The sequence below is a fragment of the Camelina sativa genome, chromosome 4, assembly GCF_000633955.1.
Source record: "Camelina sativa cultivar DH55 chromosome 4, Cs, whole genome shotgun sequence".
In the NCBI taxonomy this organism is placed as follows: domain Eukaryota; kingdom Viridiplantae; phylum Streptophyta; class Magnoliopsida; order Brassicales; family Brassicaceae; genus Camelina; species Camelina sativa.
Window position 1 is genome coordinate 26,402,394 of NC_025688.1, and position 12,437 is coordinate 26,414,830.

Below are 12,437 nucleotides of genomic sequence, written 5' to 3' on the forward strand. Positions count from 1 at the left end.
ACTAGTGCTCCAGGTATTCGTTTATTCTTATATATATCCTCATTTTTTATATTTGTGAACAAAATTTTGTTTTGTTTTAAACGAATGTACATATTGGATTTATTCTGTTTTTATTTGATAAAATAAATAGGTTATGGAATTATAAAGAATCGTCAATGCTTTCAAGAACCAACATTATGTCATTCTGGATCAGTACGCGGCTGCACTCTTTATTGTTTCCACAATGGTTATTCTTATGGCACCTGTCCTACTCCTGATCAATGTTGTTGTCATATTCCAGAATAAAATGTTTTTGCCATCTTGTTTGAAAAATATCATTAATGTCTTTTACCTCAAATCCAGAACGAAATAAATAAAAACATTACTATGTCGATGTTGATTTGATTAAACTTGAGCAATAGCTTAAAAATCAATATTGAAAATACAACTAATAATTTTATTATTTGTCCAAAAATGAAACAAATTATTTACTAGTACATATTACTGGGTCTCAAGGAAAAACTAAAATTGGGCCTCGGCCCAATAATATTTTTTAATATTAGCAAGTAAACATAATTTAATTGCGGGTGAGGGAGGAAGCGGCCATTGAAGCGCCACGAAGTCTTCTTCTTCTTCTTCTTCTTCTTTCTCAAAGATTCTTTACGATTCCGTTTGCATCTTCAAATGTTACCCAGACGAGCTCGGATTCGCATTAATCAATCATATCTGTATATCATAGATCTACACACACAGGAGAAATCGCGGATCTCAATTTCAGGTGTTTGCGATTCCGATTTAGGGTTGAAAAATTAGGCCGATGGTGGATCATTACCAAGTTCTAGGCGTTACGAGAAACGCGAGTAAGAAGGAGGTTAAGGATGCGTTTCGGAGATTGGCGATAAAGTATCATCCGGATAAGCACGCGCAGTCTCCGGATCACGTTCGGAGAAACGCCACCGTGCGGTTTAAGCTTGTCTCGGAGGCGTACGAAGTTTTGAACGACGATCTGAAACGCGCTTCTTATAACGCTGGTAGCGATTCCGATTTCTTTCGCCGTACGAGCAGCGGTTCCTATAGTAGTAATCCGTATGGGAATCGTGGTGGTAAAGCGTATGGCTACGGTTACGGTAACTCTGGGAAGAGTAGTCAGTCCTCTAGTTTCAGGAGCGGGTTTGATTTGACGTTTCGGTACTTGACAACACGCTCGTTTCTACTTAACCTCGCATTAGCTGGGTATGTGACAACTACTTTACTTGGTCTTTTGGTTGATTTGGTACCTGAGTATTTGCTGTAATTGGAATTTATGGAATTTTCATGGTTATTGTGGATACATCATCTTAGCTGTGGTTTGCTTTTATCTGCTCCATGTTGTAGTATCTTTACTCATTCAAGTGGTCTCTTATCTTTTGTTTTCCAGTGGTTTGTACTTTGCATTTACTGCAATCGATACAAGCGGGGAAACACTATGGAAAATGCGTAACTCTGGGGTGAGTACCTTACTATCATCCTTTCCATCGATGCTCGCCTTAAGCTATTGACAGTTTTGATAATCTTGCTTTCTTGCCGTTTCTTTTTGTCCTGTGATTTACATGCATTGGTGTTTTTGCAAAATTCAACTGGTTTTTCATTCCTGCTGTTGGATGTATCTTAGATTGAAGTTCTTGTGAACAAAATGTGCTTGGTGATTATTTCTGCACACCTAGTATTGTGGCCGTAGCTGTAACTAGAATGAAATCCGAGAATTAATGTTAGACCAAAAAACTAGTTGTCCTACTTGTAGCACACTAGATAGCTTTAGAAGCGTAAAAAAGGGAGAATTTGTTCAAACCATTGACTACTGTATATATGCTTGGTGTTGCAGGGTCGTGTACTGAGAGTTAGATTTGTAACCTATATATGCTATTTGCAACATATTGAACCCGTTTATGAGAACATTTTCTGTCTTAGGGTTTGCAAGACATAGTTGCAAAATGTTAATTTACAAGCAATGGTGAAAACATTCTCACGTCAATATGACTAGTGAAAATGCATTCTTGTCAGAGAACTTAGGAAATCCCACATGTGCTGGATTTTAGAATGGGAGAGTAAATTGAGGCATTTACCACTGAGAATATTGATGGTTGGTTTCCAATTTTCCATTTGTGAGAAAAACGAGGGCATGTGTATTTCTCTCTGTTTACATGATTAATCTGGATTATCACCACAGCTAATAAATGGACAATTTACATATTTTCAGAAATCATTTGAAGAGGCAATGGAATCAATCGAGAAATCAAAGACACATAAGGATGAAGGGTGAAAGAGAGGACTCAAAGTTACTACTTTGACTTTGATTTTTAAGCTTCTTATTCTGTGAGCTTGATGGGTTTGTGTGGGTCATTGTTAGCCACTTTTATATTCAAATTTAAGTTAACACACATCATGCTTAGCTTAATATGTTACTTATCCGAGAAAAGAGTTTTAAAGTCAATAGAGAAACCGATTTGATCCATTACATGAATAAACAAAAACTATGAACAAGATTTGATATTATTCATAAAGGGTGATGCATAGAACAAAATCTATCAAAACAAAAGGTTATAACGAGCTAGTCGTCACATAACTTTCCATGATTCAAGCGTCGGAAAAGTTGAGTTAGTAGTATCAAACTCCACGGCGGAGACGTCCACCGCAGCATTAGACTTAGCTGATGGCAACCCTAGGCCGCTGTTACCGGTGAAGGCGTTACCAACTGCTAGATTCTCCTGGTGATGGTTAGACAAAAATGCAGATGTATCTAGCATGGGAACCGCCGTGGATCGATCCGATGTACACTTGGGAAGTTTGTTGACGAGCCGCTTAGGATGGGAGCGAAGATTCCGAAGGAGGAAGAGTCATCGACGATGTAGTTGGCGCCGGTGACTTGCTGAACCATCTGGCGAAAATTGGTTGGATCCGCGGTTATGAAAGTAGTGTGAGATTTCTTGGAAGGGCGAGACCTGCTGCGCTTGGTGGCTTTACCTTCCGCAAGAAGGAAGTTACGTTTTCGTTTAGCTCCTCCGCCGATGATTTCTGGATCGGATCCAGCGGAGACGTTAGAGGAGAGAGTAGTGTGAGTTGAAGAAACAGGGTGAGAGACGGAATCGAAAGAAAGAAGAGGGAAGTGGTGTGGCTGACGCTGTGACGGTGGTGTGAAGAGCTCTGGCGAGCAAATCGTTGTCGTGAGAGAAGGTATTAGTAAGCAACCAAGAATCAACGTTGAAACCTTGTCGATACAACCAAGCATCGACGTTTGTTAATCCGTCGGAAACCATATATTATATAGTACCACCGCTGAAGAAGAGTGATGAAGTGGAAGAAGAAGATGAGTCTTAAAAGATTTTTAGAAAAGAAGTTAGAGAGAGAGAGAGAGAGAGAGGTGAGAATGGGGCCGAGGGAGGTTGAAGGGTTTTATAAGGACGGCGTCGTCCGTTAACTGATAGAGAGAGAAGCGATGATGACACCGCGTTGAGCGGAGATAGATAGGGATACGTGTCACACACTTTTAATCGAAAACCTCTATATTGATGCTTTATAAATTAATAAATATTATAAATTAATAAATTTTGCTAATTCTAAATTAATACTATATAAAAAATAACAAAATTAATAAAATAATATTTTTTGAAATATCCATGTAAAATATGATTCTAACAATATTATAAATTAATAATTATGTAAATTTATATATATATAATATAGGCTTTGAATGGAGTGACAGATAAAGTATGGATTCATACCTACTGTCATAACAATACCATTCAACAATTTTTTTTCTTTTTAAAACTAATGCAGTTTATCTGTTCACAATTTAATTTTTTTTTGTCTTTTAGCTATAAATGCAGGAGAACCACTAATTAATTCGCCCACAATATTTTTAAAGCTGTCCATCAGCAGATCCAAATTTTTGCCCACAAATTCATCTCATTTACTCTCTATATAACACATCATTGCTCACTTTTACAACCAACACAAAATTTTGAACAAAAAAAAAATACAACCAACACAAACAAATATTTCAAATTCCTATCAATTCTATTTCCATTCATCTTCTCTCCACCAAAGGTATTTTTTTTAAATAAATAAACACATTTTTTATTTTTTTATTTTTCTGTTTATTGTAACATCTATTTTTTTTTTATAGAATTCAAAAAACAATTAAAGCTTCTACTCTATCACCTGTTGTTTCCACATTTTTTTGTTGAAATGTCTGTATTTTTATTTCATAAATATATGCTATATGATATGTTAGTAGTTCTATTTATGCTATATAATATTTGTTGTAACATCAATTTTTTTTTTTTTGGACAGAATTCAAAAGACAATCAAAGATTCTACCTATCACCTCTTGTTTCCATATTCTTTTGTTGAAAGGTATGTATTTTTTATTTCATAAATAAATATATTTATTCTATATAATATGTTAGTAGTTCTATTTATGTTATATAATAGTTACTGTAAACTGTCTTATTTTTCAACCAATTATGTAATGAGAATGCTGATTTTATATCTGTATATATGTATATATATATGGTGGTGTTTAAATATAGATACATGTTTATAAAAATTTATATACATAAATCTTCATTTACTCAGATTTAAAGATAGATAATTATTTTTATTATAGATTAAAAAATTTGCAATGAACTCAATAATTACTATTAGATAATCATTTAGAATATTGTAAATCTATTTTCTCAGAAACTTTTAAAGCTTATGAAATTTTTTAAGTACACACACATATATATATATATATATATGTCTCTTATACTGAATATATATGTATATGTCTCACATAATTTTGTAGATTTTACCGAAGATTTTGTCGAAGTAATGGAGCATACTGATATTAGCGACACAAATTCTGAGAGTGATGAAGGTGACATGGAAACTACGGCTATAGCTGATGGAGATCAAATGGCAAACACTAGAGAAAATATTGCAGATATGTTATGGGAAAATCAAAATAATTTCCATTAAACTATTCTAAGTTTTATTTTTGTTGCATTTGGATAATTTGTGTTTAATGTTTTCAAACTGTGAAATTATTTAGAAAATATTCTATATTAAAAAAAAATTATGTTTATTTTACAATAATTTTATCATTTTTAAAATAAATTTGCTGAATTGGATGTGTTTTTAAATACTTTATAGTTTAATATATGATTTACACTGTTTGATCTGCTTTTACCATTCAACCATATAATTTGGACTGCTCAATCAGCATGATCTGCACTTTTCCAGCATGATCTGCACGATCTGCATGATCTGCACTTGTTCAGCATGAACTGCATGATATGCACGTTCTGCAACGCTTGAACTGCTTTTACCATTCAGAGCTATAGTAAAATATGTATCTCTTAAACATCGTATCTATAAAACAATTATTATATTGTATCTTCAAATTATAATGATATAAAATATTCTATAACATTTCATAAAACAACTAAAATTTTTTAAAGTTTTCAATTTCTAAATATGCATCATTTACATTTTGATAGTTTGATAGACTATTAAAATACGATAATTGATATTCTTGTTCATAAATTTGAATATTTATGTCATGTGTATAAGTGAATTTGTCTATAATATTTGTAATTCATTGTCAATAATATTTTTTAATTATTTCCAATTCAATTCCAATATCATAAAATTTACAACATCCAAAATTCTAATTTTATTTTGCAAAAATGGTCTCAATTCATAATTTTTAAAAAATTAAACAATTAAAAAATACATATAAAATAATAATTATTAATTTACACTATTAAATAATAATTATTAATTTATAGATAAATTAATATCACTTAAATTAATAAAATATTTTGGTCCCAACATTATTAATTTATAGAGGTTTTACTGTATGTTTTTTATTGGTTTAACGAGTGAGAGATTGATTTATTTATCAGGTAGAATTCGTATAACTGTTGAATTATTATGATAGCAAAATATGCTTTTAGTGTTATGCATCAATATACCTAGAGCTAGACGTTAACTAGGCGGTGATCCAACGCCTAGCGCCTAGAACACCTAATCAGAGTCTAAACGGTTTTAGGCGGTTTAGACGTTTATACTATAAATTAATATATATCTGATATTATATATATAATTATACAAAATATGCTTCATTCTTATATCCCTTAATTATTTATACTTATGGTCAGAAGATATATACTTCTGTCCCTTAATTATTTATACTTATGGTCCTTTTTATTCAAAGATCTTTCTCGAAGTCTAGTCAAGCGAGTTATGCATAAAGGAAATTGACCAACGATCATCCATGAGGTTGACTAATATAAGAATGGAGATATATACCTTTAATATGAAGAGGGTCATCCATGAGTATTCTTAAGAAATATTAGCATTTGTACAAACAAAAAGCAAAACATTAGCATTTGTTATGCAAAACATAAGCAAAACATAAGTAAAAATATATTTTTTTATATGTGTATGTATAACAAATAAAATAAACTTTTGGGAAATGTTATATCATATTTGATATCTCTTTTATAGTTATGTTAACATTTTGTTACTTCACGACGTCATCTAGGTGAATAATCCACCCCTAGATTCAGTACACGATGTAATCATATGATGCGAGAGACCGAAGCATGTGATGTTGGAAATTTCATGTGAGTCTCTTTCACTCATGCATTATTATTTTTGTAGAGGATAATTTTGTATTGTAGTTTTGTATGTTTTATATATAAAGAATCAGTTAACTTTAGTAGATATAGTTTTGTTGTGAAATGCAAATAAAAGTTGTTAACAGTTATTTGTTGGGATTGACCAAAAAACAAAAAAAAGACCGATCAAGTGAATATTTTTCCAGTTATTAAATTCTTTATTTGTAAATCGGTTTTTGGATGGATAGGAGTGTTTTCGCCATCCTAATCAACGCGGTGATGCAAATAACAAAATGCCTTTTTTTTCAAAGCGCACGGCTCTGATGCTAAGAGATCGTTCTACGAAATAATTCAGTATATCATTTTATTGAAAAGTAAATATCACTTTATACATTCACGAGACGACGATCTCCTCAGCTTTACCGGTTCATTGTTTTAAGGATTTATTTGGTACTATATTACTTACGCATCATAAGCAAATGTTATAGTATATTTTTGTTGGAAATTTCTATAATTTGTATTCTAAAAGACTAGTCCAAAAGAAAAGGAAAAACGTAATCATATGATGGTATGGTGCGAGAGACCGAAGCATGTGAGTCTCTTTCACTCATGATGGGTTATTATTTTTGTAATTAAATACAGTGACATTTTGTGTAATATAGCATATGAGAGTATGGTTATTTGTTTAAAGGGTTGCTTAAATAATATAATAGAGATTAAATCTTGATTTATCATAATATACTATCATAACCTATAACTAATCCACGTTGATAATACCATTTAAGCTTAGACTAGATTTTTGGGAAAAAAAAACAGTGTTCGAAAAAGCGTTCTAGGCATCCGCCTCCGCCCCGTCTAGGCGCTAGGCGCTATAACACCGTGTAGACGACCGCTTTGACTGCCTAAAATTGTAGTATCATCATTTTAGTATATTTTTTAAAATTTTAATTTCACAAATTTAAAATTTATAAGGTTTATTTCTATAAACATAATTATAAATGTTTAATATGTTATTTAAAATGAATTGAAATAATGTTTTTATCTATTCTTTTGTTTTTGATTTAATATTTTTATTATTCTTATACATATTTTGTATAATTATATATATAATATCAGATATATATTAATTTATAGTATAAACGTCTAAACCGTCCAAAACCGTTTAAATTCCGATTAGGCATTTTAGGCGTTAGGCGTTAGATCACGGCCTAGTTAACGGCTAGCGCTAGGTATGATTTCAGATTTGGATTTGTGTTAATATGAATGAGTCAATCAAATATGGAATACGATTTGTTATGTGTGAACCTGTTTTCGTTGTTTACAATACTCGGATTCTTGTTATCTAATATATGGGCCTTTTTAAGATATGGTCCTTAATGTATGGGCCTAATTGATTAAATATGGGCCCAAAAAAAAGCTAGGGTTCGCCGGTTCGGATTCTTTCTGCGGACTCTCTCAATCGCTCGTACTGGTTTGTTGAAACTTGATTGGTAATCGGAAAAGTGAATTACGTTGAATCTCTCAGTGTCTAAAGGGTTTTGGATTGGGAGGTTGAAGGTTGAAACTGAATAATGGGAGAAGAGCTGCAACATCATCAGAATGGTTCTTCTGCTCATAACCAGACAACTAATTATGGTTATGGAAGCTCGCTTGCCTACGATCAAGACGTTGAATCTGCCGCAAGCAATGCTCTTCTCCGAGAACAAGTACATATTATATAGTGCTTTCCTCGATTAAAAGTTTCTAAATTTTTCATTCCAGGACGTGGGTGAAGGTAACAAAGTTGATTCCTTTGTTGTGAATTATTTTTCAGGAAATTGAAACGCAGAAGATTATACAAGGTCAAAGGTTCTGTCTTTCTGCTGTATTATGAGCATCTTGCTGTTCTTATTAATGTGCAATTGTAAATTTCGTGTCTTTAGTTGGTTTGTATAGCAAATTTGTGTTTAAAAATTGCAACTTTCACCTAATTTCAGAGAAGCTGGGACTTCAGTAGCTGGTGACTCTCAGCATAACACTGATATTCTTCGAGATCGTACTGATCCTAATGCCGTAAAGGTTTTCATTTATAATTTTTTTTTAATCATCAAGGCTCTATCATTCATGACATGAAGTTTTTAATACATATTCGTTACTATGTAGGAACATTTGCTAAAGTTAACTGCAAATCATAGAGCAGAAACAGCGGCAAAGCGTGGTGGGAGTGTGAGTACATGCGGAGAAGGTTAGTCATATAGCTCATGAGCTCTCATGCATTTTGTAAAATTCACTAAACCTGTCCTCCAATTAACGGCTTTTATCTATCTATTCTAGGTAATGTGGATGTGGGAAACGGTTATGGTATACCTGGTGGAGCTGCGTACGCGGGTCACTCCGAGCTCAGTGGGAAGCCTGAACCTGCTACGGATGCTTCTTCAAACAATTTGCCTGAATATCTCAAACAAAAATTGAAGGCCAGGGGAATTCTCAGAGAAGGTACAGGGGCTGCTTCATCCAACACGCAAGATGTAATTATCCATCTCTCTCACACTTTTATCTTTACCCGCATATGTTCGCTATGACTTGACCATGACCCTTTTGTTTCAATTTATCTTATTATTATTGTTGACCTTTTGACGAATTCGTTTGCTTGTGATTCTTCTCTTTTCCAGACATCCGCGGTTAGTTGGAATAGACAGACGAACTTACCTTTTCCGACAAATGCAAGCACCTTACCATTAGGATGGGTATGAATGAGACAAACTTAACTTCTTTTCTTCTTCGGTTATTCATTTGCTACACAATCCAATACTGCATGCTGGGAAACTGTTTTGAAATTGTTCAAATGCGTTTAATATTACGTCTTAATGCTTAAAGATGGCCACTTATGGTTCTTATGATGTGTTTATCAGTGTTAACTGTTAAGCCACTTAAACTTGTTCTGTTTTATTCAGGTAGATGCTAGAGATCCTGCAAGTGGTGCTACATATTACTATAACCAACATACCGGAACATGCCAATGGGAAAGACCTGTTGAGTTATCTTCCACCACGCCATCTTTGCCTCCTAAAGAAGATTGGATTGAAACACTTGATGAAACCTCTGGTATGCTATTTACACTTATAGTCATCATTATGAGTATCTCTTTGCTAAATTATGCATGTCGGCTATTATAAAAGGTTGATGTGTTTATCCTTTTAAATGAATTATATAACGATCTTTATCACCGTGGAAAGAACCTTGATAATCTCATGTTAGAATATACGAATGAGTGTTTTCTGCTGGAAGTTTGTGCTCTTTATTTGACCAGTGTCTTCTGGTTTCTGTTGTACTGTACACAGTACTCGCAATGCTTGCTTAATCGTTTGATCCGTTTTGGTTGCATCCCTGAGCTTTAAACCTTTTGATATTCTAATGCACAGGACATAAGTATTACTACAATACAAGAACACATGTATCGCAGTGGGAACCTCCAAGTTCCTTACAGAAGCCTGCTTCCACAAACATTAACAACGCTGTCACGCAAAGTACTGCTAATGGGAAGGGCGAGCATCATCCAGATCAGCTGCCAAGATGCTATGGATGTGGGGGATGGGGAGTGGGCCTTGTCCAGAGATGGGGTCACTGTATCCACTGTACCAGGTAGGAACCCTTTCATTTTCTTGCTATGCTTTTTGAGTTAAATTGCTGCATAGAGACTGCTCGATTTGAGGCTTATGCCTCTCTCTCTGCCTTTGCTTACGGGGACTCATATTATATGGAATGCAGAGTTTTGAATCTACCAGAACGTCAGTACTTGCCAGCAAGTTTAAACAACTTCACAAATGCAGGAGATTCTACCCAAAAGCATCCGAATCAGAAGTAAGCTCTCAGAATCTGAAGTACTAAGATAAAGATCCTTCTGGTCTGTCATATTTCTTAGAAACTGAGTGTCTCATTAGAGAACGAGTTTTTGACTCTTGTCCTCCCCCACATAGCTGTTAGCAAATATTTAGACTACTCACTCATTTGGATATAAACGTTCTCTCAGTCCCTCTTTTCGGAAGGACAGGATCTCTGTTAGAGAGTCTACCAAATTTTCGACATGAAAATAAGGATGGAACACATTACATGTAGTAGTGAACCAAGAGGTTTCCATTTTACTTACTCTTGTAATACACACCTTACAAATGACGCAAAAATGGAAATGATTGAAACAGGTCCAGTTCAAAACCTCCTATGAAAAAGGGATCAGGCAAAAAACGTGCCCATGCTGATGATGATGAGGTGGATCCAATGGACCCAAGCTCTTACTCAGATGCTCCGCGGGGTGGCTGGTAAAGTCCATAACACCCATTTTAACCACTTTGTAAATCGCCATGACCTATATATATCATTGTTTATAATTCTATCTCTGCTACATCAACTCATCTGAGGAGAATTACATACCAAATGTCAAACTATACTTCATAGGAATCATATAACATCAGGTTGATCTGATCCTTCGCATCTTGCAGGGTTGTTGGACTGAAAGGAGTACAACCACGAGCTGCTGATACAACTGCCACGGTAAAGCCACTTGAGACTCTGTTCTACATTAATTTCAAATAACTTGGGGGTATACTTACCTCACTAACTTGATGATGACAAAAATCCAGTTCCTAACTTAGTGAGATGGATATGTGTTTCAGGGTCCTCTGTTTCAACAACGACCGTATCCATCACCTGGAGCTGTTCTGAGGAGAAACGCAGAGGTGGCATCATCGCAGAAGAAGAAACCAAACTCTCAATTCACGGAAATCACAAAGAGAGGCGATGGAAGTGATGGTCTTGGGGATGCAGATTGAGAGAGCTCGACTCATCTTCTACTGTTTTGTCTGTTGCCTCATCTTATATAAGATAGATCCCCTGTCTTCTACTGTTTTGTCTGTTGCTTTCTCCATATATGATACTGTAGGCTGTTTACTAGTTAAGAAACACGGAGCCGTAATCAATGTGAATTTAAGCACAGGTTTCAGTGGTATTTGTATACATATAAATATATAATCACCATCAATGACTTCAGTATCTTCCATCTGCAACAATATCCAGAAACATTCTCCTGATTATCAAAGAGCAACATGTTTATACTTGATGACTTTATGCTATGAACAAATTTATTGGGTTTATGGAATTATTAGTTTGACTAAAAAGAAAGAATGAGAAATACCCTAGAATAGCATAAATATATGTTTTTCTTCCAAACTCAGCACACACATGTTCAAATTTCCCAAAAGTAGCATTTGTAAATATTGGGATAATTTATTATTTATACATTTGAAAATCTACAGTTGGATTGCGAGAGTGTTTTGTATTTGTATGTGCTCCCAATGAAAATTAGTAGATGGGAAAATTCTAGCAATGGTTTTTCTTTGATGAATCACATGTCCAAATCTTGGGTGTGTGTTGTCTCTCACTTCTCTTTTTAAAAGTTAGGTGACGAATGAGGAGAAGGAGGGCATGCCGTATTGATATTTCGATTTGAGAGTGAGAGTGATCCAGAAGCAGAGGAGATATGTGAAACAAAGAGGAAAGAAGAAGAAGATGAGAGAAACTGAAACAATATCTTTTTGGGGAAGCTAAATGAATTGTTCAGTAGAGGAAGATGAGGAAGACATTTGTTAAGAGTAAGAGAAGTTCATTGTCGTCACTGATTTCAATGTCCTCGGCTTCTTCGACTTGTAAAGTTTTGCATGTTTCGACATTATGTACGTTGGCTACTATGACATATTTTTTGATGCAGTACTCTGTTTTAAGAAATATAGCATGTTTAACAATTTTGTCCTTGAATATATTATGATCATCCCACTTCATTGT

General features: G+C 34.2%; 2 protein-coding genes, 1 long non-coding RNA gene and 1 pseudogene across 3 annotated transcripts; 3 read left to right on the plus strand and 1 right to left on the minus strand.

Annotated features, from left to right (window-relative positions):
- LOC104782588 (chaperone protein dnaJ 72) lies at positions 573–2,470 on the plus strand. The gene is made up of 3 exons (XM_010507561.1): positions 573–1,212; positions 1,397–1,466; positions 2,216–2,470. The coding sequence occupies exons 1-3, from the start codon at positions 797–799 to the stop codon at positions 2,276–2,278; spliced, it is 549 nt and encodes a 182-aa protein (XP_010505863.1). The 5' UTR covers positions 573–796; the 3' UTR covers positions 2,279–2,470.
- On the minus strand, positions 2,491–3,408 carry LOC104782589 (annotated as a pseudogene).
- Positions 3,897–5,029, plus strand: LOC104782590. Its single transcript, XR_767032.2, has 3 exons — positions 3,897–4,062; positions 4,309–4,371; positions 4,805–5,029. It is a non-coding gene; the product is annotated as an uncharacterized LOC104782590 (long non-coding RNA).
- On the plus strand, positions 8,075–11,655 carry LOC109124549 (polyglutamine-binding protein 1-like). The gene is made up of 12 exons (XM_010507562.2): positions 8,075–8,329; positions 8,437–8,471; positions 8,600–8,681; positions 8,766–8,847; positions 8,937–9,130; positions 9,275–9,349; positions 9,557–9,707; positions 10,025–10,244; positions 10,371–10,463; positions 10,802–10,918; positions 11,099–11,150; positions 11,273–11,655. Exons 1-12 carry the CDS (start codon positions 8,195–8,197, stop codon positions 11,426–11,428), a joined length of 1,392 nt encoding a protein of 463 aa, XP_010505864.1. The 5' UTR covers positions 8,075–8,194; the 3' UTR covers positions 11,429–11,655.

What these genes read in the sequence shown, in the direction of transcription:
- LOC109124549 (XM_010507562.2), top strand. Translation starts at nt 8,195, where the DNA reads ATGGGAGAAGAGCTGCAACATCATCAGAATGGTTCTTCTGCTCATAAC. An exon ending in CTTCATCCAACACGCAAGAT is followed by an intron (nt 9,131 to 9,274) that starts GTAATTATCCAT and finishes TCTCTTTTCCAG; the next exon opens with ACATCCGCGGTTAGTTGGAA. An exon ending in CAAAAGCATCCGAATCAGAA is followed by an intron (nt 10,464 to 10,801) that starts GTAAGCTCTCAG and finishes TGATTGAAACAG; the next exon opens with GTCCAGTTCAAAACCTCCTA.
- LOC104782588 (XM_010507561.1), top strand. Translation starts at nt 797, where the DNA reads ATGGTGGATCATTACCAAGTTCTAGGCGTTACGAGAAACGCGAGTAAG. An exon ending in CTTAACCTCGCATTAGCTGG is followed by an intron (nt 1,213 to 1,396) that starts GTATGTGACAAC and finishes TTTGTTTTCCAG; the next exon opens with TGGTTTGTACTTTGCATTTA. An exon ending in GGAAAATGCGTAACTCTGGG is followed by an intron (nt 1,467 to 2,215) that starts GTGAGTACCTTA and finishes ACATATTTTCAG; the next exon opens with AAATCATTTGAAGAGGCAAT.